The 26,910-nt window shown below is 30.9% G+C and overlaps 3 protein-coding genes and 1 non-coding gene across 8 annotated transcripts; 3 read left to right on the top strand and 1 right to left on the bottom strand.

Annotated features, from left to right (window-relative positions):
* Positions 1-167: 167 nt before the first annotated feature.
* Positions 168-17,094, bottom strand: LOC103858032. 2 transcript variants are annotated; one of them, XM_009135306.3, is made up of 7 exons: positions 11,619-17,094; positions 11,422-11,508; positions 11,127-11,315; positions 10,210-10,380; positions 10,005-10,058; positions 8,455-8,601; positions 7,772-8,351 (listed from the first exon to the last, which is right to left on the bottom strand). In XM_009135306.3, the coding sequence occupies exons 1-7, from the start codon at positions 11,688-11,690 to the stop codon at positions 7,905-7,907; spliced, it is 1,167 nt and encodes a 388-aa protein (XP_009133554.1). In that variant the 5' UTR covers positions 11,691-17,094; the 3' UTR covers positions 7,772-7,904. The 2 variants fall into 2 exon arrangements, with proteins under 2 accessions (XP_033144311.1, XP_009133554.1); XM_033288420.1 differs by lacking the exons at positions 7,772-8,351; positions 8,455-8,601 and adding an exon at positions 168-501.
* LOC103858034 lies at positions 5,568-7,487 on the top strand. The gene is made up of 2 exons (XR_004456661.1): positions 5,568-7,062; positions 7,218-7,487. It is a non-coding gene; the product is annotated as an uncharacterized LOC103858034 (transcript).
* A 211-nt stretch (positions 17,095-17,305) lies between the features above and the next one.
* Positions 17,306-21,749, top strand: LOC103858031 (mitogen-activated protein kinase 20). Of its 4 annotated transcripts, none has more exons than XM_033288416.1 (10): positions 17,306-17,426; positions 17,492-17,743; positions 18,915-19,323; positions 19,419-19,546; positions 19,639-19,698; positions 19,779-19,928; positions 20,000-20,155; positions 20,244-20,455; positions 20,536-20,637; positions 20,706-21,747. In XM_033288416.1, the coding sequence occupies exons 2-10, from the start codon at positions 17,705-17,707 to the stop codon at positions 21,277-21,279; spliced, it is 1,830 nt and encodes a 609-aa protein (XP_033144307.1). In that variant the 5' UTR covers positions 17,306-17,426; positions 17,492-17,704; the 3' UTR covers positions 21,280-21,747. The 4 variants fall into 4 exon arrangements, with proteins under 4 accessions (XP_033144307.1, XP_018513375.1, XP_009133553.1 ...); XM_018657859.2 differs by lacking the exon at positions 17,306-17,426 and having other exon boundaries at positions 17,433-17,743; positions 20,706-21,305; positions 21,443-21,749; XM_009135305.3 differs by lacking the exon at positions 17,306-17,426 and having other exon boundaries at positions 17,433-17,743; positions 20,706-21,305; positions 21,406-21,747.
* Positions 21,750-24,404: 2,655 nt separating this feature from the next.
* On the top strand, positions 24,405-25,668 carry LOC103858029 (transcription factor PAR1-like). The gene has a single exon (XM_009135303.3). The coding sequence runs from the start codon at positions 24,989-24,991 to the stop codon at positions 25,406-25,408; it is 420 nt and encodes a 139-aa protein (XP_009133551.1). The 5' UTR covers positions 24,405-24,988; the 3' UTR covers positions 25,409-25,668.
* Positions 25,669-26,910: the final 1,242 nt, after the last annotated feature.

The raw sequence follows: 26,910 nt of genomic DNA, 5'->3' as shown, positions 1-26,910 counted from the left end.
ATTTGTTTCTCGGCGTTAGGCCAAGTGTGCAACCGTTGACACGAACATAAACCAGCTTGATGACAATTTGATCATTTCCTTTTTTTACTCTAAGACGAATTCTATAAGTTGTGACTATGTTGACTAGGGATGGGCACGATCCTGCTTGACTTGGTTTGTCCTGAGTGATTATTTTTACGATTCGATACTTGATTTGCTTGAAACAATTACTTGTTTTATCAAGTAATTTAAAAAAAAATTTGATATTTACAAATAATTTGTCTTGACTTGTTACTTAGTAAACCAAATAAATGTCTATTAATTACATTAAAAAAATACATATTCTAAATTTTAACTAACATTCAAAAGTCCCATTTATTTTCAAAGAAATCGACGAAATGAAAACAAGCGTTTAAAATATTAAAAGACCATACGAAACTCATTGCTCCTCCAATTTGTTCTTCCATTTTATTTCAATGTTCCAAAAAAGATTTGTGTCTACTTCTTGATCATGTTTTGCTCCTGCAAAACAAAAAAAAATGTTTTGTTCCTGCAAAATAAAGTTCTTAAATGCAAACCAAACGTACGTGATAACATGATGAATCATATATTGCAAGTTACAAGTGTTATTTAGTAAGTAACGAGTATTTTATAGAACAAGTAACGAGTAACGAGTAATGAATCAAGTACCAAATACTTGATATTTGAATTGTCATTGCAAGTAGTAAAATTTTTTGACTTGTTACTTGTCTTGCTAACGACAAGTACTCGGTTTTCAAGGCGAATACGGAGTATAAAACAAGTAACAAGTAATGATTCTCAGCCCTAATGTTGACATCTCATGTGTTAATATTTACTAGGTGTTTTCCTACACCATGTGCAGTAATAAACTTTTTAAAAGTTAAATTATATTTAAAATGAAATTTATTAAGATTATATATTTTATTATTTTTGACTAATATTTAATATAAAGTTGATTATTTAAGCATAAAATAATAAAAAATAATAATTTTGTTTATTTTAAATTATATTTAATAATATATATGTAATATATTTAAAATTCGAATCTTAGATAAAATTTTTATCTATTTATTTTGGTTAAATGTATTAAATCAACTTGTATAAAATTATTAAAAAAATCATATAAAAATTGTATAGTTATTAAAAATTATAATTAAATACTATTTATAAAATTTGTAGATATCTAAAAGAAACTAATGAAATTACGATTAACAATTTATTAATATTTTAAAAAAGATGTAGAAAATTTTGAAAATATTATTGTATAATTATAAAAATACAATTAAATAATTTATTTCGAAATTTATAATACATATTTCAATATATTTATTTTAGTGATGATTTATGAACATACTAAATGTAATGTATTAGTTATTGACATATTCTATAAAGTTTACCAAAAATATATTTTAGTAATAAATGTGATTGTCCATGTCATATTAAATATAAGCCATGTCATCAATCTTGTTAGCCATGTCATCATTGTTTTTGTAAAAATGATTGTAGAGAGGACATGTAGCAAAATCACTTTGCAAATATAGTCTAGGGGATTACACGAGTATATGTGTCCTGTTAAAATGTTATTTCTTAAGAAATTAATATTTTAGATTTCAGTGACGATCGTAAAAATTAATATTTTACACGAGTACATATGTTTTGGTTTAGTTGATTTTTTACTGGATTGTTTCATTTTTAGTCTTATTTAACAACAAAAATTATTTATTTTTTTGAAATGCAAATTATTAAGAATCACAAACATAGAATGCAAAATCCACTCATAAAGTCTTTTTTTACAACATAGTTAAAATGTAAAAAGACAGATACTAACAATAATAGCAAATAAACTAAATAGGATATAAAATAAACTAAATCTCAAAGTTGAAGAAACGGCCACTGAGTCCGCATGCCTAAACCCCAGGCCTCCGAAGAAGAAATGAGTGTCCCATTCTCTTGTACGAAGATCTTTAATTTTGTAGCATTCTGGATTTGTTGTTATTCCCTTCAAGTTTTGGATTGATTGGATACTGTTGTTACTGTTGTTGTCGTAGACAACTTCCAAGTTGCAGAAGTAGCCGCTATTCTCGAAGCCTTCATCAGGGAAGTGGCCAGAACCCATATGGGTCTTCCTGTGTCGGTAGAAACTTTGTGAATTGACGATTTCGCCACCCCATTCTATGGTCTCCGCATGATCAGCTAAGCTCGTAAATATTTCCGCCGGCCAATATCCGACTAGTTCATTGTTTGTAGTGAAGAATTTTTCCATGATGAGATTTTATTACCCAAATAAAACAAAAAAATATGGAAGATGTAATTAAAGTCGAGTAATATTAATATAGAAAATGAAAATGAGACTTTCCTTTGTGATTTTGGTCAACTAAATTGAGACTTTACTACATAAAGAATCCTATTAAGGTTGTAAGAAGCTTTTGTGGCCAATGATAAATGATTTACTTACTTAATCATTGATAATGATAATGTTATCTAAATTCTGATGTTAATAATGTTTATTAGAATCGTCCGCATGTGTCAAAAGAAAAGCACATGCAGACTTTTAAACCCGAAAACCCACTTTAGATCATCTGAGAAACTTGGAAATTTATAGAAAAATTAAATGTTATGGGATAAAGAAATGTATGATTTGTACAATATGGAGTTCACGGTAGAATCATTGTTTTTTCTCACCCGGTCAATTTATTAAACAAAACGAAACATAAAATATGAAAAAAATAAGCAAAATACAAGTAAAATTAAGCAAAACACAAATGTAAAGAAGTAAAAATTAAGAAAAACATAAAAAAAATATTGTTTAATTTTCTTTGATGTTTGCATTTTATTGATGACAAAAACAAATAATTGTTTCTAGAAAACGTGAGTTCCTATCTTATAGAGCATGATGTTTCATAAAATTTTCTTAGCAACAAAATCAAGATGATTGTCAAGGAGCAATACGATATTATTACTAATTTGTATAAAACCAGGTTCTTTAAGATTATAGCCTCCAGTTCTATTGTATTTGTCACTCTGAAAACAGTTTATGATATTGCTACTAGAATCCAAAACCTAATTCAAGTTAGCTCAATAATATATTAATATTATTTTAAAATTCATCTAATATTAATTAATTATATAAATAGGTGTGTGTGCATGGTATGTGTTTTATATCATGTTAAAAATATATTGTTTTTCAACCATGAATTTTAAAAACTTATTTAAAATCTACTGTTATTGAATTTGACATTTAATAAAATACTTTGAAATCTATTGTTATTGAAAACATTTTAAGTTATAAGTTTTTTTTAAAAAATGAGTGATTTTAGTGTGTTTAGATAGAATTTCTTAGTTAAAAATTTTAAAATTTAAAATCGTTTTAGGTGAGATTCTAAAGTGTTTTAACAAAAATTATATTAAACTCTCAAATTCATATAAAATCATCTAAAAACTCATTAAAAAACAGATCACTTCAAACACTACATTGAATACACCATCTAAACGTTTAAAAAGTAGTTCTGTCATGACGTATTTTCAAAGCATAATTTTAGTTTTTGGTTTTTAAGTTTTTAAGTTTTTAAGTTTTTTAACATTATTGTTGTTTAAGTTATACCAAATACATGACTGTTTTCTCAGCAGTTAGGAAAATTAATTTATGGAGGCCCAGTTCATGAAGTAATGTAGCCCAAATGAACGAGAACACATAAATTATCATTTTGAAAAAGAGTTTATAATTCCTTGATATTAAAACTATAATTTGTAATATTCTATATAATGCTTTCTTTTGTTGTTGTTGAAAGCATAAGTTTAACTTATTTTCTTTAAGATATGGTAAATACATGATTACTGTTTTGACTAAAGCATTGTACCAAGCTCCATTTCGAGATAACATGAACAAGATGTGTGTTCTTAATATATTCACACCTTCGTCTTGTCGTCTCGGAAATGTTATGATCCCATAATTTGCCATGCTAATTTTGGCTTCAGAAGTTGGCCAGATGCTTTTATTTTGAACCTTATTCATAATAGGATATTCTGATGGTGTTTCATGTATTTTACTACAGTAAAAAACACTAGCTTTCTTAAGAAAATAGTAGATCAACATATGAATTTAAAGATAATTGTTATTGGATCAAACCATAAATGAATAACTATATTTTTCTAAAAATACCTGGATTTTTTGGATTCGTAACAGATGTTTTTAAAGCTAGTTGCTTATTCCGGTCTACGCACTTGTCTCCATTGGATTAGCTACTTCTCTTTCTCTTCTTAACGTTTAAAGACGGCCGGCACCGGTTACGAGATCGCAGTCGGCTCATATCACACATCCACGAGTTTTATATCGTAAAATGTAAAGTATCAGGTCTTCATGAGTATAGTGCAGAAAAACAATTCAGAGGACTCATTCACTATGAACCAATCCGTATGAGTATGCAATGACTGATATTTTGATGGTTACTAAATTGAGGCTAGGGGATGACAGAGTGATAAGGGAAAAGTGTTAACGAAAGTATCCGCACGCCCATCTGTACTGCTGTACACATTCTCAACGGGCTTGGAATGCTACTTTGCCAATTGCCACTCATTCCATACACTTATTAAACTATGGCAAGAAGACGTAGCAGACAATGAAGGTTCTTCTCCTTCATCTTCTGAAGATTAGTTTGTGAGCATAGACTCAATCCAAACGAGGAATGGACAGAGTGAGGGCCAGGGTTCATATTTTCCTGAGCTGTTTCCGCCAAAAGCCACGCCTTGTAGTTGGGGAGTGGTTCTCTCCGCCCAGCTGGAGGAGAAGGAAACAAGCGAGACCCATATCTGAAATTATCTTTTCAAACGGGTTTTGATTCCTCTCTCATTGTATCTCCGTTGAGATCTGGAGAAGATGAACAAGAAGTGAGAATGGAAATATTTACTGAATCGCCCAGAAGATTAAGATTAATTTCTACGTTTCGTGGATTTACCATATACGTTTTGTTTTATGAACATTTATTAGTTTATGTTTTATTAATTCAAAAATTAGCATGATAAAATTTTATTTATATTTTTTAAAAAAAGTTAAACATCAAATTATTTATGTATGACGAATTGTTTTTTATAAAAATATTTTTTTTTATTAGTATTTAATTATAAATAAATTTATATCTAAATATTTGATTTTTATAATAGAAACATATTATTTCAAGATAACAATACAATATATAAGATAACAACACAATATAATAAGAATTATCTTATTATAATATATATAGGAATTATCTTTTTATAATAAAATATATTTTTAAGATTTTTTTTTTTTTAACGCTGATTTATTACGATCTTACAATTATGATATAGGAAAAATTACATAGACGATTCGACAACCGACAATACTACCTGCCTTATGAAGACCTACGCCTAACTGCATCACCTGAACCGTCCTATGAAGATCCACGCCTGGCCAGATTTACTTGCACCATGTTGAAGATCCCTTGCAAGTCTTTTCTCTGTAGTCTGCATAATTGTTTAATAAACCGCTCTCTCCGGGACTTGAAACCTGGATTTCCTGTAATCTGCAATAAATTGCATAGTCTGGGATTCGAACCCCAGACCTCGGTGTAGAAGCCTTTAAACCTTAACCAATAGGCTACGGTGCTTCCACTATTTTTAAGATTTTAGACAATTTTTATTATTATTAGTTTTAATCACTTATATTATTAAAAAAATCAAATTTGTTTTTTATTTTTACTAATTTATATATTTAGTTCATTAAGGATACATTCGATATTAATCACTCTACCTTGAACACAAGAGTTTCGTTGCTAAAAATTACTTCACAAATAATAATATAGATAGATGTTAATAGATTGAAAATATTGACTGTGTATAGACATGTCAATTAGGACCGAAGCTACGAACCCTAAAAGTTAGCGAACTTGGGCTTAGTTTTATAAGCCCAAAAAATATTGGGTCTTTCAGGCTAAGCCCGCTTTGGGTATTTTGGACTTAAGCCCGTTTGGACTAGGACCAATCCGAAAATCCAAAATTTTATACTTTATTTAAATATTATTGTTATTGCAATCCGATTATTAGTATATTGACGTATTATTTTAATATTTTTATCCAAACTCTAATAAAGCAAATATAAAAGTTGTTAATAATTTGATTATTTGATCATTATAAGTGTCACATTTTAAATTTTGTAAATGTACTTTCTTCTTTTATGTACAACATATTTTTTTCAATATACAAAGTAGAAACGTTTAATGATGTTTATCATAAATTTTGTTTTCTTACATATTTAGTTTTAATTTGTATTTGTTTATTTAAATCATATTAAATTTGATTTGTTTATAATATATTTTTAAAGCATAAGAAAAAGTAAAACATTTTTGATTAAAAAAAAAGTTCAAACTAATTTTATATTTTAAAACAAAAAAAATGAAACTGTTTTTTAATGAAAATTCACATGTATTAAAACGATAGAATTGATAATGACAAATTATTTTTTGGAAAAAATCTGAAAAACCCGAAAAGTCCTATAGCTCTATAATGACCGGACCAGACTCGAAATTCTAGACTCAAAATATTTTTGGACTGGATCGAACTGAACCGAACTCAAATATTTACGGATTTGCGAGTTTGGACAGGGCAGGACCAGCCCGAATAACCTTTAACTGTGTATACTGTTTTGCATGAATTCACAACAAATAGTGATGAATTTTGCGATAAATGCAAATATATAATTATATGTTGTGATTTTATTACCCAAATAAAATCGACGAAATATGGAAGATTGTATGAGTCAAATAAAATCAACCAGATATGGAAGATTTAATTATTGACAGGTAATGTTAAACAGAACATTAAATAGAGACTTTTTTGGTCAATTAATTGAGACTTTCCATGATTTCCTAGGTAAAGAATCCTATAAATAAAACTCTTCACGGAGAATTATAATGCAATATAACTTCTTCTCAATATAATACTAACAAAATCTCTATAACATGGGTATCAGAAAAACCTCGATAGCAATTTTTTTTGTAGTGATATTAACAATTTCGATTTCTAACCACAACGTTTCGGCTGTGACAGGTATGTGCTACTTTTTTTTCTTACTTTTGGTACGTGTAAATTTCAGTATCTTTGATAATTTCAAGAGGAAAATCTCAGTTTAAGAACTTTGTATATATATATATATTTATTTATTTATTTTTGAAAAAAAAAAACATTGTATATATATTGTGCAGTGATCGAGAAAGCAACCCCTCCCCCGTGCCTTTTTCTATGTAATGGTTTTCCACTTAACAATTTTGCATGTTGGCGTGATTGTGGATTGAAGGGGTACTATGATGGACGCTGTGGTGGAAATCCGTCCAGGTGTTGTTGCCGTAATTAATCGATTATCTTTATAAAGTAATTTGGCAAATTGAGTTAAGTGATGAACTTTATAATTGTTGCTTTTCAGTTTATTGAGAATGAATAAAACATAAATCATGATACTACAGTTTATATATATAATCTCGGAGATCTATGTGTTTATATAGTCTAATGAGGTGAATATTTTTTTTTTTTTTGAAACATGTCTAATGAGGTGAATAATATTTTGAAATACGCTATAGACGAATTAGCTTGACTACAAAAAGACAAAAGAAGAATTACTAACTGAGTCAATAATCTTCTTTTACATATAACAAGAACAGGTTCACCCCACCAAACTTAATATACGCCGCGCATTCATTCAACTGAACATAAAAAATTCTTCTTTTACACAATATAAAATCATTAACCGATCACACTGGACAACAAAATTTTGGTCATATATATAATTCGAATGGTCAGTTTGCAAAGCTACATAAGATTTTTATTATAAAATGTCCACGATAAACAAAGTCTACACAAAAGGCTTAATCGAACATATTAAAATACGAAATAAACTAAATGATAATGAAAAATAAACTGAAAATAAGATAAATAAGAGAAAAACTTAAACTTAGTGGAGCAACTCCTGAATGCGTATGGCTAGATCCTGATCCTCCGTAAAAGAACGAGGTGCCCCAATCATCGGTACGAAAAACACTGATTTTATAGTTCGTGATTTCAGCGTGCGGATGTATCACCTGGCTAGACTGGAAGGTGTTGTTGCAGTCTACAGTCTCTATGTTTCGGAAATAACTCGCTTTCCCGAAACCTTCCTCGGGAGAATGTCCCGAGCCCATCTCGGTCTTCGTGTGTCGACCAAACCTCCGAGAATTTACAATCTCACCTCCCCAGTCCACCGCAACCGCATGATCTGCTAAGGAAGTGAAAATCTCCCGTGGCCAATATCCTATTATTGTGTTGTTACTCCCAACACTTAACCACCAGTTTCCGCTTTTCCGGTCCTACAATTTTTTATGTACATCAATTGAAAAACAATAATATATTAGACAAACAATATGAAAAATAATTAGGTCTGTTAAAAAAAAGTAATTACAGACGACCAACCTTCCAAACGAGAATTGTCATCTCGTATTGGCTTCCTCCAAAGCTAGATATCGGCGTAATTGAGCCTCCCAAGACAATATTGTTACTAATCTGAATAAATCCAGGTTCTTCAAGGTTGTAGCCACCGGTTATATTGTATCCGTCACTCTAAAAAAAAAAATTATGGTATTGCTATCAATTCGTTTGGATTGATAGGAGTATGATAAATTTTTGATACGCTATATTTGAAGAGGTTACTTCTGTTGAATGACTTTCATAATCATAAACGGTGTAACGAATAATAACCAAGAAACTTTATTTTATCTTCTTCTTTTTTGTCGTCAAACTTTATTTTATTTATTTGGTAACTTAAATCAAGAGTTTATAGTTTACTCAGATTTATTTGAAGAAAGCAAATTACTACAAGTAAGCTTTTCTAATACACTAATCGTTTGTCTACTTCAGAAAAAGGAATAGTTTGTATTTACTTTACTGTCGTTTAACTAATATGATTTTCCAATGGTATAGTTTGTTTTATTATATATGGTAAAAAAGTCTGGCATAGATTAGTATGTATATATATAAGTACTAATAATACTGTATTTATAGTTCTTACAAACATTTCATCCGCTAAGCTAATCTAGTCACCTTCAGATATACCACATAATAATGTTTTCTTTAAGAGATTAATATGGATAATATTTATAATATATACAGTATACTAAAACATTATGGATCCATGTTCTTTGCACGGGTTTTTGGTAATGAGCTATTCTAATTCATTTTAGATTTTTGTCTAATCCCTTGATTAAAATTATAGATACGTTAAAAAATAGTACTCTTCAGAACGTATTTTTTTTAAAAATAATTTTTATTATTATTATAAAGTTATGTCCAATACATGTATGTTTGAGCAGTTATGAAAAAAAATAGAGGCCCAATTCATGAAGTAATGTAGTTCAACCCAAACTGAAGAGAACAAATATATATATATATATATATATATATATATATATATTTAGAAATATTTATAATTACTTGATTAAAAGTATATTTCGTTTTTTAATTGTAATATACTTTAGATGTTTTTGACGCATAATTTTAAATTAATTTTAAAAATATCTGGTAAATATATGATTCCTCTTTGTTTAAGTAGCTGTAAGAACTAAGAAGTAACTTATGAACAACAACAAAAAACTGTCGAACAAAATCAGATTTAAGCGAGTTTTGAAATTCCTTCTGAAACAATATTGTAATAGTGGTCGAGTCATACAAAGTATTATTAATATTATTATTATTTTTTGGTAAAAGGTTGCACTAACGAATATTTAAAAGACTAGATTTTCAGAAGGAACACATTGACTGGATTTAACACAGATTCGGCTAGTCTTTTAATTACGTTAACTTAAACTATTACGTGTACTTATTTACAACAAAAAAAAAACTATTACGTGTAGTATTACCACAATGGGTTAATTAACTTGATATTAAGAATTACTATGATAAATTTATAGTTATAATAATATATAAAAGGGTATAAAAGACAAAGTTGATAAAAAAAACAGACGTACCGTCCAGTAGATGAAAAATCTTGTTTTGCTGTCGTTGTATAGCCCCGGACATACCTAAATGGTTAAATAGTTACAACAAGATTATTGAAGTAACACACACACACACACACATATATATATATAACTAAGTGATCAGAGTAAAGTAAATGTTAAGTCAATTACATAAATTAAAGCCCTTTAAACAAAATTACATAAATTAATATACCTGCCACCCAACTTCTATGGTATTTAGATCATGTGTGTCATCCACGGAGGAAAGCCATATTTGGGATATGCTCAATTCAGCTGCACTATCTTCGACCAATGGGTTCCATAAGTTCATGGTTGCTCTGGTACCGTATAGCTTCGGCGGGGCATACACAGATGCTTCCGCATACTATCATCAAATTAAATATATACCTTAATACCGTTAATCTCTAACATATACTACTAATCCATTTAATAGGCAAAATGCTATTTGTAGATTAAACATTAGTTCTCTAATCAGTCTATACAAAAGAAAAGACACAGAGCCGGCCCAACAATAATATGAAATATTAGATGAACAAATTGAGCCTTTTATCATATATATATATATATGCTTTATAAGAAAGAAAGATGAACATTGAGACTTTTTACCATGGTTTTTATTATAACTTTTATAATTTTCGTATACAAAATTAAAAATAAAATTGAAGTTCTTTTTTATGAAATTTTGGCTTAATTGAGCTTATTTTGTAAGAACTTGGCCTTAAGAATCCTTTAGCTGTCAACTTTTACCACAAATAAAACTTGGCCACAAATAAAAAACGTAGGACCACTCTTACGTGTATTTCTATAAACATTTGGGTCTTTTATACATGTAAGTTTTTACAAAAAGGGAAATGGGCCATGGTATTCATTCATGTGCCTGATTCAAAGAATATCGATCATTTCCAAAAAACTTTTAAATCTATTAAAAATGTGTAATTCATAATCTTCCTTCCGTTGTAAATAGTAAAATTTAAGACAACCCCACAAAACCGTAGTCTTACTATGCTTACAAGTTACCAAAGATATAAGGGAATCGTGTCATCTAAATATTTATTGCAAATATGTAAGAGATAATGTAGGTTTTTGGGGTTCTCTGATGATTCGAAATACCTCGTGTTGGGGAGTAAACGTAGAATTGGTGCTAGTTTTTGGGGTTCTCTGATGATTCGAAATAGCCCCTTTTTGTCGTATCGGCACTGTTCCGATCTCACACTTTGCGGTGCTAATTTGCGCTTCAGAAGTTGGCAAGATGCTTTTCTTTTGCACCTTCTTCATAATAGGATAATCTGATGGTGTTTCCTGTATTTTGTTTACAATAAAAAAATATTGGATCAACAAATGAATTAAAGATAATTGCTATCGAATCAAAACATAAATGAAAACTATATTTTTTTTTCTCAAATACCTGGATTTTGTGGTTTCGTAACAGATAGTTTTTAAAAGCCAGTTGCTTATTCCGGTCGACGCATTCTACGGTGTCTCCATCGGAAGCCTTAAAAGAAAATAACATATTAGTATAATCTAAAGATATATATATATATATATATATATATATATCAGCCAAATATATGTGTAACTTTTAAACCCTAAATTAAACGTTACCAGGATATAATTATGTGACTGGGCAGTTGTCGCTATGAGTAAAACAAGAGCTAAATGAATGACCCGTATCATGGCCCTATTCTGTGGACGATCGCAGCGACAAGAAATAGGACGTTACGATGAAGGTGATGAGATCAAAAAGTGTCGCTGTTACGGTTAGTGGAGTCGCCGAAATGAGTTGGAACTGTCGCTGAATTGATAAGCGATCAATTATCATCTGAAAGCTGCCGCTGCGTTTCTTATTAGCACCACCATCATGCAGACTCCACAGTTTTGTGTATAAAGAGAGTTTAGAGAGAGAGAGGTTCGCTTATTGTTGTTTCCTTAACAAAGGTAAATTATATATGAAGAACACGAAGTGATGAAGATATTTAAAGAGGAGGATGATGCGTATAAGAAGAAGTACACCCACTATCTCTTTCTCTCTTTGTCTCGCTACCCTTCATTCATTTCCAGTTTCGAACGTTGTATCTCTGCTTGTTTTAGGTGCTTTTAGGGCAAATTATTAGTGCGTATATATGTTTTAGTAGACTCAATTATTAATGTTTTCATAGATAACAAACTACTTTTGTTTATGAAAGAAAATAAAACAAGCTAAATATACTGTGGAAAGCAACGTTTAAACTTCTTACTTTTGATTATAAGTCCTTGTTATTATTATTACTTTCTTGTTTTCCAGTTTCACCATTCTATATATGTTTGTTTTTTTTGTGTGTTTAGGGCAAGTTATTAGTGAGTATATGTTTTAGTAGATTCAATTATTAGTGTTTTCATAGGATAACAAGTTAACAACGTACGTAATGGTTGCTTACAAAAGAAACGATAACAAACTTACTTTTTAATTATAATTCTTTGCAATTTTTTTTTTTTGTTTTAGTTAGACCAAAGTAGAAACCGATGCGAAGAAGATATATAACAGTACGTGACAAGAATCGTTTCCCAAAACTGTGAGAATTCTTTATCTTTCGTGTCTTCTTTCGACTTCCTATATATATACACGGTCTAAATTCATTGTCACATAATATAAGGTTATAGCGTCAGTAATTCAAAACAAAACATTTAAGTGGAACCATGAAAAAGAAGTTAAAAACTTAATTATGTTAATTTCAAAATATAATTAGAAGAAAAGGAAGAAAAAACCATTAAGCGTGGATTATTATAGGATTGGGCTACACATCTATAATTTTGTTTAATTTAATTAATTAATGAATTAATCAAAAATCACACTTGGTTTATCAATTATGGGAAAAGGGTGGTCCAGAAAGTTGAGAGAAGGAAAAAAGTGATCCAGGAAAAATTATGGTACTGAATTTTGAAAATGTGGCGACAAAGAAAGCTGAAAGAAAGAAAGCTAGTCAAACCAAAAAATGAAAGAGACAAAGTAATATTCTCTATTAAAAACACCTGATGTACGTACAAATTTCAAAGAAGCAAAGCAATAGTATATCAGTCTGCACAAATATACGTATAACAAGTGAAGAAGTTTAAAATATGATTTTTTTTAAAAAAAACATAAAAAAAGCATTACTAGTCGTAAAATTTTGCTAATGGCTATGTCCGGGAGTGGCATGACTTGTAATTTAGAAGAGAGAACAAAATCTAAACGCAGGGAGTTTGGTGTCTGAATGTGTCCTACAATTCTACTCCTATGCTGAAATTTGATGCCACGTCACTTCTGGCATGTGTGTACTTGGAAGATAGTTATTGACAAAATGTGAAAACCAGCTAATAATTAGCCTGTCTGCGTCCTCTGTGGTAAATCCAAAAGTCAGACCAGATCGTATTGGTACAATATTTTAGGATGATGCTTTTAATTAGCTAATAATTAATCCACGTGACGACTGAGCGAATCTATAATCTAGATTAGACTATCTAAGAACATCTTCAACTCCACTCTATTTTTCACTTCAAAATAAATTTTAGAGTAAAAAATGTTCTAATGATACTCTATTTTTCACTCTATAATAGAGTAAAAAATAAGTTTACTCCAAATATATAGTAATTTGTGTTTTTTTATGTTCATTACTCTATTTTCTACTCTAAAATAGAGTATCATTGGAGCAAACTCAAACTCTATTATAGAGTTACTCTATTTTAGAGTAAAAAATAGAGTAAACCATTGGAGATGGTCTAAGAATAGTTTCAACACCTTCTCTATTTTCAACACCGTCATTTTCTCCTTTTAACACTCCACATTATCTCATCTCTATTCCACCTAATTTATTCAACACTCACTTCATTCTAAACTTCTATAATGGTTTGTTTTAGAAAACCCAACACCTTACTCCACGACTCTTAATTCATATTTTTGTTTTTTACAACAAAATAATTACATATTAATAACTAATTTAAAAACTATAATAACATAATTTTTAGTAATATTTATTTTGAATTATTATACTTAACTTATTTTTTTAAATAATTATTATTAGGATCCATTTAACAAAAAAAGAATAAAACACTAAATTAGTTAATTATAAAGAAAAAATGTTTTTTTCTGTATCCAAACGAAATGAGAGTAGTGTCTATTTATAGATAAAAAAAAATTTAAATTTTGATATAATTTTTCTATTTTTCTTAAAAAAAATTATATAATAAATGCATTTAAATTATTGGGTGAGTATAAAAATAAAAAAAAAATATGCACAACCAATCAGAAAGCAACATGTGGTAACGCTGAAAAAAAAAGTTTCAATAGTTGAAACTTTACAACATGTGTTGATGCCACCTAGATTAACTCAATTTATCAACATCCTCATTGCAAAGATTTCAACCGTTGAAACTGATTTTTAATGCCCCCATCGTGGGTGGTCTTAGGCGACTAAACAAAAAGATATACTCAATGTACGCAAATCACATTGATGATTGATGAATCAGTTGCAAAAGGTTAGAGAACTGCAGTGTTGCCACGTTTATATTATTTACGTGGATGTTTCTCCGAGTGTTGTTTTTACCCATACCAAAAAGTATTAAAACATATTTCATGATATATAGTTTCATAGTTCTTTTCTTTGACCCAAAAAAAAAGAAGTTTCACAATTCATTGTGTTTAAAATAATACTACTTAAAGAAAATTAAATTATTAACATAATAGAATCAGTTGACAAATAGTATGTAAAAGATGTATTGACATTGTATAAAATGTTATCAAATTGAAATAGAAAGTGCTTAATGCCGGTTGTTGATCGTTTCAATTTGTTTTTTTTCACGTTTTGGTTATTCACCAGGACTAGTTGGTGGGTCTTTTTAATGAATGTTGAGATATGCGTAATAATGAGAAAATATCTAAGCCTATATGTGATAAAAATTATTTATCTTTATTTTTTTATATAAATGTGGATTGATCAAGTAATCCCCACTTCTTTCGAGTCTTCAAGATACTCCTCAGTCCTAACACATGCAGAAAGATAAAAATGTTATATTTACTGTCAAACAAGAAGATGTCAATGCTATTGGACAACTGATAGTTTGGAACCAAGTGCACCGTATACTCGGAGATGGAAATTTAAAAAAGCCATCAAATTGTTTAGTGTGCTATTCGGACTTGATATGAGTCATCTTCCACAAATGGGATTAATCCAGTGTTTTGAAATCCGACCCGTATCCGCGGTTGAACTGGTAAATCTGGTACCCAACAAATTTCCGGTTTTGATTTTGTGAAAAACTTAATATTTAGAAACTCGCAAAAACCCGTAAAACCCCTTTAAAACCCATAACCCAATACCGGCTGAACCAATAAATAACTTTTACTTTTTTTTAGGTTTTAGTTATGCCTTTAGATTATGTTTTATAATTTAAGTTTTCAATTAAAATGTTAGGTGCTGACAAAAAAAAAGGGTTAGATTTTTTCTTTTCAGTTTTATAATTGTGATTTTTTAAATTTTGATGAAAATTTTACTATACCACCTAAAGAAAATGAAGTGACCGATGGTAGAGAAAAAAAAAGTTGATGTGATTTATGAGTTAGAAAATATTAAATTTTAGTTTATTTTCATAGCTAATATATTATTATATAATAAAATTAATTCATTTTATTAACCCGCGGTCGATCCAACGACCCGGTAAATCGGCCGGTTCAGTATCCGGGTCAGATTTAAAAACATTGGATTAATCTGAGAGAGAACAATAAAACCATAATGAATAGAGGAAAATCATCAATTTACAGTTCACAGTAGATTCATGTTCATTATTTCCTGAAATGGCAACCCATTGGATTCCATATTCAACGGCTGTAAACGTCAGATGTTTGTACATCTGACTCAATACAATATCTATTGGTTACTATGATTTCTATGGGTTGCCTAAGATGGAGGTAGTTGGAGACAGAGGGGGTCCTACGTTTCTTACCAACTATAAGAAAAAAATAAAATTGGCCAGTTTTTTCATAAAAAAAAAAACTGATATGATTTATGAAGCATCAAGCATCGAACCGTGGTTGGACTTTGAATGTTTTTTATCTAAAAGATAAACCGCTAGACAAAGACAAATTTTATTCTTGTGCTGTCAAAATATAATTTTTATAGAAAGAGAGTGGAAGCATGGACTAGGCCTTCGCGTTCGGTGGTCCGTTCGGTTTCGGTCCGGATGATTTGAATTTTTAGATTTTTGGTATTATGCTCATAAGTACCATTCAGTTTTTACTAATTATCGGATCGGGTTCAGTTCGGTTATCAATGTTTAAAATCGTACAAAAATATATTTTTAAAAACTTCAAAAATTGACCAAATTTTTTTCAAAATATATAAATTATTTAAAAATCTAATTAAAAAATATTTAAACTATCTAAATTAACTAAAAATATTCAAAATAAAAAATAAAACAAACTACAAAAATATTTTGAATACTATAAAATATCTAAATCACCTTAATATATATAAAAATATTAACATATTTAAATAATTTCGGATATCTTCGGATCCTAATTTGGATTTTGCTTCGGTTCGGGTTATAACCAAATTCTAAAGTAGTAAGCTTATAAGTCTCATTCGGATATTTTTTTAAAACGGTTCGGATTCGGTTTCGGTTTTTTCGGTTCAGATTAAGGTCGGTATTTCGGATTGAGTTAGAAACGCTTAGGCCTAGCATGGACTTCCTTAGATTGGTCAAAGGGCTGGCTCTGGTTGGAGACAATTGGGCATGGACCGCTTAATATGTTAGCAATGAGGTAGTGGCTGGAGAAACCATTAAAATGCATAGTTCGAGTAAGTGAATGAATTGTATAATAGCAAACGATTTCCAAGAACAATAGTAAGCTTTTGAAGAAAGGTTTTTTTGCTCAAAAAAAAAGAAAAATAGGTTTAAAACCAAAGTTTAGTAATTTTTAATATTATGTTTTAACACTCTTTTAGTAAGATAAACCAAAATTAAAATAAATTGGATAAGGAGGAGAAGAATGAATGGGCAATAAAGATCAAATTATAGATCATAAACCAATAATGATTTGATTACTTTACTAATACTCCCTCCGTTTTTTTATATAAGTCGTTTTAGAATTGTGCACATAGATTAAGAAAATCATTAATTTTTTATATTTTCTAAACAAAAATATTATTTATTTACCTAACCACAAATCAACCAATAATATAATAAAAGGTATATTAACATTGGTTATATAACATTAAGTGTTAATAAATTTTATATAGAAAACCGAAAAACGTCGTATAGTTTGGAACATAAAATTGTTTTTAAAACGATTTATATTAAAAAATCGGAAAAATAGTAGTTGACTTATTTGTATTTTCCTTATTTATTTCTTCTTTACTAAACAGCAAAGCATATATAAAGAAAGAGATCCATCTAGATTCCATTCTAATCTCTCTCTCTCTCTCTCTCTCTTACTCATTTCAATTTTCACTCTTTCTTTCTCCTCTCAATCCCTTCTGTGTCGGTGATCAGATCTCCCGACGAAAACGTGCCCTTAAAGCGATGCTGTTCGCACTCTGCTTTCACCAATTGGTCGAGAGAGAGAGAGAGACTTGCCTGTGATTCTGTCTCTGTCTGTCAGTGAAGGGTTGCCGGAGCAGAAGCCTCGTGACTTGGAGCCAATGCGGCTGATCTGACTCTCTTTATCTCCTCTGAATCGAATCATGCGAGCAATGATGCAGACAGATCATCAGCGTATAAAGGTGAAGACTTTTAAATCATTGTGAAAAAAATCTTCTCTTTATTCGATCCAATTATAATATCAAAACAATGGCTTACGGTGAGATATTATTGATATGTGATTGTTGCGGTTAATCCTTTGTTTGCCGTTTTGGGCAATTCTGATATCTGTTTGTGAGTTTATATTTTTGTTGTGATGAACGTTACAAGTGTGTCTAACTACAACGCATGATGTTGTAACTCTATGCAAGATAGGGAGTTTTATTTGTTTGTTTCAGTATTTTGAATTTGCTTTGATGCTTCATTAGCCATCCCTTTTAGCATCAGCTTCTGTTTCCTCTGATTAACTGAAGCTCTAATCTCTTTGTTAGCAACGGTTGTGTTCTTCTTCTTCTTTTTTTATGTTAAAGTTTCAAACTTTATGTTGCAATGTCTCAACTTTCTGCATTAGATTATATTCTGGTCTCTGTAAAAAGAATCTGCCTTTTTGTGAGTTTTAAGCTCCAAGACCAAATCTCTTTATTAGCAACGGCAGTGTCTGGTTTATTACATTCAGTCAGTTGTATTGTATGAGTTGATCTTTTGGTTTGATGAAAGTTACAAGTGTCTAACTACAACTACGCAATGATGCTGTAACTCAATGCAAGATAGCGAGTTTTATTTTGTTTGTTCAGGGGTTTTTACATTTGCCTAGATGCTTCATTAGCCGTCCCTTTTAGCATCAGCTTTTTATCTCCTCTGATTAATCTCAACCTTCTGCATCATATTTTATTCTTGTGTGTAGCTTTGCGTGAGTTTTGAGCTCCAAAGCATCAATTTCTTTATTAGCAATGGCAGTTCTGACTTTATGTCTGATTATTACCTTCTGTCAGTTGTCTGAATCTTTTAACAGGTCTCTGAAAGTTTATGTGTTGGTTCATTGTGCTTTGTAGCTCATATGGCATTGTTTGGTGGATCAATTCAATTCAACTATGAGGGTTTGCATCCCTTAGGGTAATGTTAGGAACTTTTAAGGTGGTTTATAATGTGTTTCTCTTGACAAGGATTAAAGAGTAGGTTGATTGAGAAAAAAAATGAAGTTTGTTATAACCTCGTTGAGCAATAGCTTTCATACATACTTGTAGTAGTTCAGAAGGTTCGTCAAGTATTGTAGCAATTTATGTGTCCTTATTTTCTAAAACCTATCTGTAACAGAATAATCTGGAGATGGAGTTCTTCTCAGACTACGGCGACGCCACCAGATTCAAAATCCAAGAAAGAATCGGAAAAGGCAGCTACGGAGTTGTTTGCTCGGCCATTGACACTCTAACGGGTGAGAAAGTTGCCATAAAGAAAATACACGATATCTTCGAGCATATTTCTGATGCTGCGAGGATTCTCCGCGAGATAAAGCTGCTCAGACTCCTAAGGCATCCTGATATAGTTGAGATCAAGCACATCATGCTTCCTCCTTCGAGAAGAGAGTTCAAAGATATATACGTTGTGTTTGAGCTCATGGAGTCTGATCTTCATCAAGTCATTAAAGCCAATGATGATTTGACAAGAGAGCATTACCAGTTTTTCCTTTATCAGTTACTGCGTGCACTCAAGTACATTCACACAGGTAATCCATTTCTCTTGTTCTGTGACTTTAGTCTTCTCATCTTTGAATCTCTCTCTGTGTCTGTGTAAAACTCATGGACCTCGGTTGTTATGCAGCTAATGTTTACCATCGAGATCTGAAGCCAAAGAACATATTGGCAAATGCAAACTGTAAACTTAAGATTTGTGATTTTGGATTGGCAAGAGTTGCATTCAATGATACTCCCACAACAATCATCTGGACAGTGAGTTGCAAAATTTAGCACTTTAAGAGTCCTTTTTTTTCCTCTTAACAGTATCTGATAGTCTCCAATCTTGTTTTCTATGAAATTTACAGGACTATGTTGCGACAAGATGGTATAGAGCTCCAGAGCTTTGTGGATCTTTCTACTCTAAGGTGGTTCATTTATTCCCTATATGCCATCTTTTAATTAGTGTATTACTGCGAGCTAACTTTTGGTGAGTTTGGCTTTGTAGTATACACCAGCGATTGACATCTGGAGTATAGGCTGCATTTTTGCAGAAGTATTGATGGGAAAACCACTTTTCCCTGGAAAGAATGTGGTTCACCAGCTGGATCTTATGACTGATCTGCTAGGAACACCTTCCCTGGACACCATCTCCAGGGTACTGATCTTCTTCTTCTTTAATCTGAGTGTATTGAGTTTCTGCAGAATCTTAAAAGCAATATGATACAGGTAAGGAATGAGAAGGCAAGGAGGTACTTAACAAGCATGAGGAAAAAGCCACCCATTCCTTTTACTCAGAAATTTCCAAACGCAGATCCTTTGTCTCTGAAGCTGCTTGAGAGGCTTCTTGCTTTTGATCCCAAAGACCGTCCAACTGCTCAAGAGGTTGCTTTTAACATCTACTACAAGTTTCTTTTGAGATGACACAGTAAACTGCTTTTTTCTTCTTCTTCTAATACTTGCATATCATTAGGCACTTGCTGATCCATATTTCAAGGGATTGGCGAAAGTGGAGAGGGAGCCTTCATGTCAACCCATCACGAAGATGGAATTTGAGTTCGAGAGAAGAAAAGTCACTAAAGAGGATATCAGAGAGCTAATATCTAGGGAGATACTTGAGTATCATCCTCAGCTGCTAAAAGATCACATGAACGGCGCTGATAAAACTAACTTTCTCTATCCAAGGTCTTAATATCTGTGATTGCATATCTGAACCAGCATTGTCTTACATCCAGTCTCTGACATTGGTTTATATTGTTATGCAGTGCTGTTGATCAGTTCAGGAGACAGTTTGCACATCTTGAAGAAAACAGCGGGAAAACTGGCCCTGTAGCACCTCTAGAAAGGAAACATGCCTCTCTTCCCAGGTAAGACCTACCATGTTGGTAACTGGAACGAATAATATCGTTCTGACTCTGTGTTTGTATGCTTTCAGATCTACAGTTATACACTCAACCGCAGTTGCAAGAGGAGGGCAACCGAAACTTATGAATAACACAAACACATTGAACCCTGAAACTACTCAAAGCATTCCTCTTAATCAATACACAACATCACAAGCACCTCAAAGAAACCTCTCAGGTACCAAACCAAGCACATTCATGGGCCCGGTGGCGCCTTATGACAATGGCAGAACCAGCAGAGAAGCATATGACCCGAGATCATTAATCCGCAGCACTGCTCTTCCCTTTCCACAACAGTCTGCTGCAGCAACCATGGGAAAGCAACAAGAGAGGAGAACAACAACCATGGAGTCTGAGAAGCAGGCAAGACAGATATCTCAGTACAATAGATACTCTCCAGACGTCGCCATCAACATAGATAACAACCCGTTTATCTTGTCTCGAACCGGATTGCACAAGGCTGAAAACATGAGTGACCGGATCACAATCGATACAAATCTTTTACAGGCGACCGCTGGAATAGGAGTTGCAGCGGCGGCTGCTCCTGGTGGTTCTGCTCACCGGAAAGTTGGAGCTGTTCGGTACGGCATGTCAAACATGTACTAAAGCGGGCTTTGTTCACACAGAACATAGTATGTTCCAACTTCTGCCATTAAAGAAAATTGCCTTCCACACAAGAAAATTGTTTTGATTTTTTTTATTATAAATGTTGATCCATTCAATTTGTGACAGATAAATAAATGGCTTTTATATTAATCGTGGCATATAGAAACGACAGGCAAGGTTCTGATGTTCTCACGTTTAGAGAACTGCTGGCTACAGAAGATGTAGCAGAGTTTACTGTGCAAGCGCATGATGATGATGATGATGGTTTAATCTTTGATGGCACAACCAACACATGTGGTAGTAAGATCCCACACTACACAGAAATCACTTTGTCACTTCATCTTTAAGAAAACAATTCGTGTATATATTTCTTTATAAACAGTATAGTTCTCTTATTTGTTCTTAAACATGTTCCCTTCCAAAGTAATAACAAATTCAAGTAATAAGATACGTAGTATTGGTTTAAGATTTGTTAGGGAATCTCCGATAGTTACTTCATTTTTCCTTCAAAATGAGGAAAATGAGGTAATTTTGCTCTAAAGGTTTCGTTATTTTTTCCCTTTAAAATATATTTTAAATATTTATATTATTGCTACTTATTATTAATTCTAAAATTCTTACCGTTATTTTATAAAATATACAAATTTTACCCAAATAGAGTTCTATTTGAACTAAATCTTCAATATAAACATAAGTTTAGTTTCTAAAAAGGATATAATGATTGATATATAATTACATTACTAAAGTACTAATAATTTTTTCAAAAGTATAAAACATAAATATTAAATCTTTTTAGATATTAAACAAAATTATATAAAAATTTAAGAGCTAATTTATAAATGGAAAAGCTTAATATCAAAATGAGCTAATTTGAGAGAACGTTATTCATAAACTCATTTTTTTCTTCAAAACTGATGCACTATTAGAAAATGTTTTCCCTCAAAACAAAAGACCATTGAAAATGGTCTTATGCACCCTTACCATTTAATTTTAAGCAGGTGTGCTTAAGATCTCTAGGCATAATTGGAGTAACCCTTCCTTATCTCTTATTATTTTTTATATGAATGCTTTGCAGCAAAAATATATGTAAGAAAATTCCGGTTATATACAACCAAGTTTTGGTAATCTAGTGATAAGAAGAGAACTTAAGACAAGTCGTAAACCCCGTTAGTTTCAAAATTTGAATCATATTAGAAACTAAGTTATTACTAATTGGTGAGAATATCAAATCATGTTTTAGGTCTTATCAGAAAATTTGAAATCAAAAGACTCCTCAGTATCGACTTTTTTTTTTAACTACCTCTCAGTATCAACTTTTTGTAAGAATTAGTTGGGTCTCAATACAAATACCATCGATTGATCAGAAAATTTACACGTATGCTTCAAATTATATATCCCACTCCCACTGCACAACCAAATGTGGATAAGAAGGGAGACAAATAACGTTCGCGGTGGGACCACAATGTTGTAAGCGTTGTCCTAGAGATCACCCATCATGATGGGTCCACAGGCTTGGCCCATATCTCCAGCCTTGGAGAAAAACTTCCCTCGAATATAATTGTATTTTGTATTGCTAAAACAAACCATTCCCTATCCCTTCTTCGTTCCTCACCTCTAAAAGACATCTTGTCTTGTCTTAACCAAAACCCGTCACAGTTTCGGTGTTAGTTTGTAAAAACAAATATGGCACTAGCAATAAGCAAGAATACTTTGTTTTTTTCTTTTGATCATTAAAAAGAATTTGAACTCTTGAAAAAGCTAGAGAAAATAATAGAGAAAAGATACTAAAGGACATGGGAATGGGATTGATTATTCCAAGATGAATGTGAAAGCTGTCTGAGAAGAAAAAAGCTGAAATTGAATTTCTCAACAGTGTGTTATTTTTGTAACATATTTAATGTAAATTGAAATAAATAAATAAATAGATACTAGAATTGGGTAAGTGTCAGTTTGGTAGATGGTGAAGTGAGAAAGGCACCCGATTCTTGTAAATCTCAATCCCGAGAAACCAAACCCCTCTTCGTCCCCTCCTTGGAAACATTTTCCTATTTTTCTTTTGTTTTTTTTAATCGAGTTACGTATTTTCTTAAACAATGAATCATAGTCTACTACTATCTAAAATCCATAATCAACATTATATTTTTTGTATTGACCAAATACAACCTTTCTAAAAAAAATTACTAATCGATGTATTTATATGAACAATTCGTGCTAATTTGTCTGCATTTTGGTTATTTTTTATTAAAACATGTGAAATCATAAATTAACGAATTGTCTCAAAAAAAAATTTAGATTTTAACTTGATCGTCTCTTTTTCTTGTTATTGACGGATTCTAATGAAACGATTACTGAATATTTCAGAGTTCAAAGAAAAATATTAAACACATTGGTAGTGGAGGACCCACGGGAGTGACATGTGGCCACCATGCCCGATAGATATGCATGTGGATCTTATGAGCATCTAATAGATTAGATAGATCCCCATTGTACGAACCACTTCACTATCTCTTACTAGAGTAGGAGTATCCATTAGATCTCGATCTCATCCATCGAGATATGTATACAGACATACAATTACAGTATGTATTAATGTACCATTGGGTGTGTATAGAGAGGGGCACATGGGGATGGGTCTTTGAAGAGATTATCATGTGAGAGCACATGTGCTCTCTCTCACATTTTCCTTCTCTTTGGGCTTTCGTGTAGGTCCCCTCTTCTTCACTCCCTTGTTCCTATGCACATGCAGCACTGGGCCATTCTCCTTATCTCCACGCGCGTTGTGTTTTCTTTACACTAATGTCTCGTCCGTACTGGTTACATCAACTCACTAGGGTTAGGATTTGTCGTCCTCTAACTTATGTTTTTGAAGTTAAAATAATATTTCCTCTTCTAACTTTAGAACTAATAGTCTTTATCTTTTGTTAGAATTTGCAAATGGTAAAATAGAAGATCAACCCTTTGCATGTATAAGTATATAATATTCTTTCTTTACAAATATTCGTTTATTTGGACTTGATACATTCATATGCAAAAAAAAACGCTTTACTATTACTTAACCGACCTGTAGTAACAACACATACAATATTCAGTAATTGCTGAGTCATTACTAGATAATACCTCGCTCTTCATAAAAACAAAACCCAGTTTAGATGTGAGCATGATCTACTTAAGTGAGTGCGTGGCCACTATTGCCTAAACAAGTCGACATGGCACGTGAAAAACCAAGTCTCTTTTTCAAGATCCAATTCTATGTTACACAAGCAAGAAATAAAAAGAAATACACAACCCGTAACACGAGGATAATATAATATAGAAAAACGTACAACTGGACCCAGCTTTGATGGCAATATTAACAATTTCTCATTACTAAGTATAGGTTTTTTTTAATAAATAAAAAAAAACAAAAAAAAAACTAAATATAGGGTTTTAGACATCGTATCTTTAGTCTAACCATACTGAAATTCGTTCCTAACCAACCATTGCACTAAACTATGCAAGAAATGTAACTAGGAGGGTCAGAGACCAGACAAACCCAACACTAAACCGAGAGTATTGTCTTTATTCTCTAATTAAACTCAGCTTGTTTATTTACTTAAAAACAAATCAGTTCATTATAAACCAAAGTACACTGTATTGAACTGGAGACTGGCCTATAAAAATACAGTTGCCATTTTGTCCACTAAATCTATACATATATACACATTCACACATGCACTTTCCTTACTTCTTCATTATTCTCTCAAGCATTTCACTCCTCTCTCTCTCTCTCTCACACACAATGGAGAAAACTCTAGCAACTTCCGACAACACTAGATCTATTTCAGTGTTGCCCTCAGCCGCCGTAAAATCACGCGCCGCTGGTTTCGAGCGCAGAACCAAGCGGAGATTGTCGCAGACTAAGGCAAGCGTGTGTGTGTCCGGTGAAGAAGAAGATGACGAAGAAGAGGTGAAGGAGAAGATTGAGGCATTACAGAGGATTATTCCTGGAGGAACGGCGCTTGGTGTGGACGCGCTCTTCGAAGAGACAGCTGGTTACATAATGTCTCTACAATGTCAGATCAAAACCATTAAAGTCCTCACTTCATTTATCCAACGCTTAGATAAACAAGATATGAAGTTCGGAGGTTGAAAGATGATGATGGATGACACCAAGATTGTCCTTCGTTTCTTTAGATTTTTATTTTAAAATTCAGTCAGTTTTTATTTTATTTTTAACTCTTCCTTACTCTTCCTTTTAAATATGGCTTTTTACCTTTGATAAATGGGGGAAAGAGATCTCAGCATTTTTTTCTTCGGAATCTTTTTCTTTAGCAAGACTTAAAATCTTTTAATTTTAAAGTTGTGTTTTTTTTATGAGAAGTGTTGAATGCAATATATTACATGGTACTAGTATATATATTAACGAAAATAACTAATAATAGGGAGTGTAGTTATATCCCTTATATATTAATTGAGAAACATTTGAAAAGATGTAACCTCAATTTTGTATTAATTAAAAGAGGCCCCAATGCATAGGTGGCACTCAATTAGGTATTCAATTACATTCAATTGAAAAATAAGTAGGTCCATATTCGATTTTTATATGTTGTTAGATACATAAGTTGGTCAAACTATATGATATAATGATATGATATGATATTTTCTTTCCTTAAATAAAACCTACGGAATTACCATAAATGACTAATATATATATGACAATTAATGAGTTTAATAATAAATATTTGATAACAATGTATATCTCCTCTATCATTTTCTGTTTAATTTTATATTATTAAAATAAATTAAACAATCAAATTAGCTATAAAAATAAAATTTAGTTTTTTTCGTATATGTTATATTTTGAATTTTTAAAAACGACAATAAATGACTAAAACTATTAAAATTATTATGTTAAAAATTAATGATCAATGGTTTAACATTTTTATTATAAGAAGATACACATGATTTTAAAACCATATGAGTAAAAAATATCATTTAATAATAGTAATATATATATATATATTAAACACTATATACCATAAGATTTCATAAATATTTTAATATTAAAACTTTCAATGAATTTTCAAGAACATTTATAAATTATAAACTTATTAAAGATTTCAGATTGAAAATTTTGTTATCGATGATTTAAATATTTTGTTATAAAACGATATGAACAATCATAGAACCGTATGATTATAAATTCTTATTTAATAAATAACTATACAAAATATACTATTTCTAGAAAAATAGGTTGGTCCATCTTAACTTATATTACACTTTTTATTAAACTAACTATCGAATTGATAAATAACGTACCAAAAAATGTTTTGCACTTTCCTTAAATAAAAGCTACGAAATTACCTAATATGATTAACGTATATGTGAAAATTAATTATAATGAATAATAAATATTTGATAACAATTTTTGTGTCTTAGTTCTTTTTTTAATTTTATATTATTAAAATATATTTAAAAATCACATTAAATATATAATAAAAACATTTATAATTTTTTTTATATGTTATATTTTGAATTTTTCAAAACGTCTATAAATTATTAGAAATTTGAAGATCCCCACTCTGAAAATTTTGTGATCAATAGATTTTTTTTTTGTCATAATAAGTTACAAATGATCATAAAATTGTATTA

The sequence above is a fragment of the Brassica rapa genome, chromosome A03 (genome assembly GCF_000309985.2).
Source record: "Brassica rapa cultivar Chiifu-401-42 chromosome A03, CAAS_Brap_v3.01, whole genome shotgun sequence".
Taxonomy (NCBI): Eukaryota; Viridiplantae; Streptophyta; class Magnoliopsida; order Brassicales; family Brassicaceae; genus Brassica; species Brassica rapa.
Note: the sequence above shows the minus strand (reverse complement) of the source record. Positions and strands in the feature narration are given on the sequence as shown.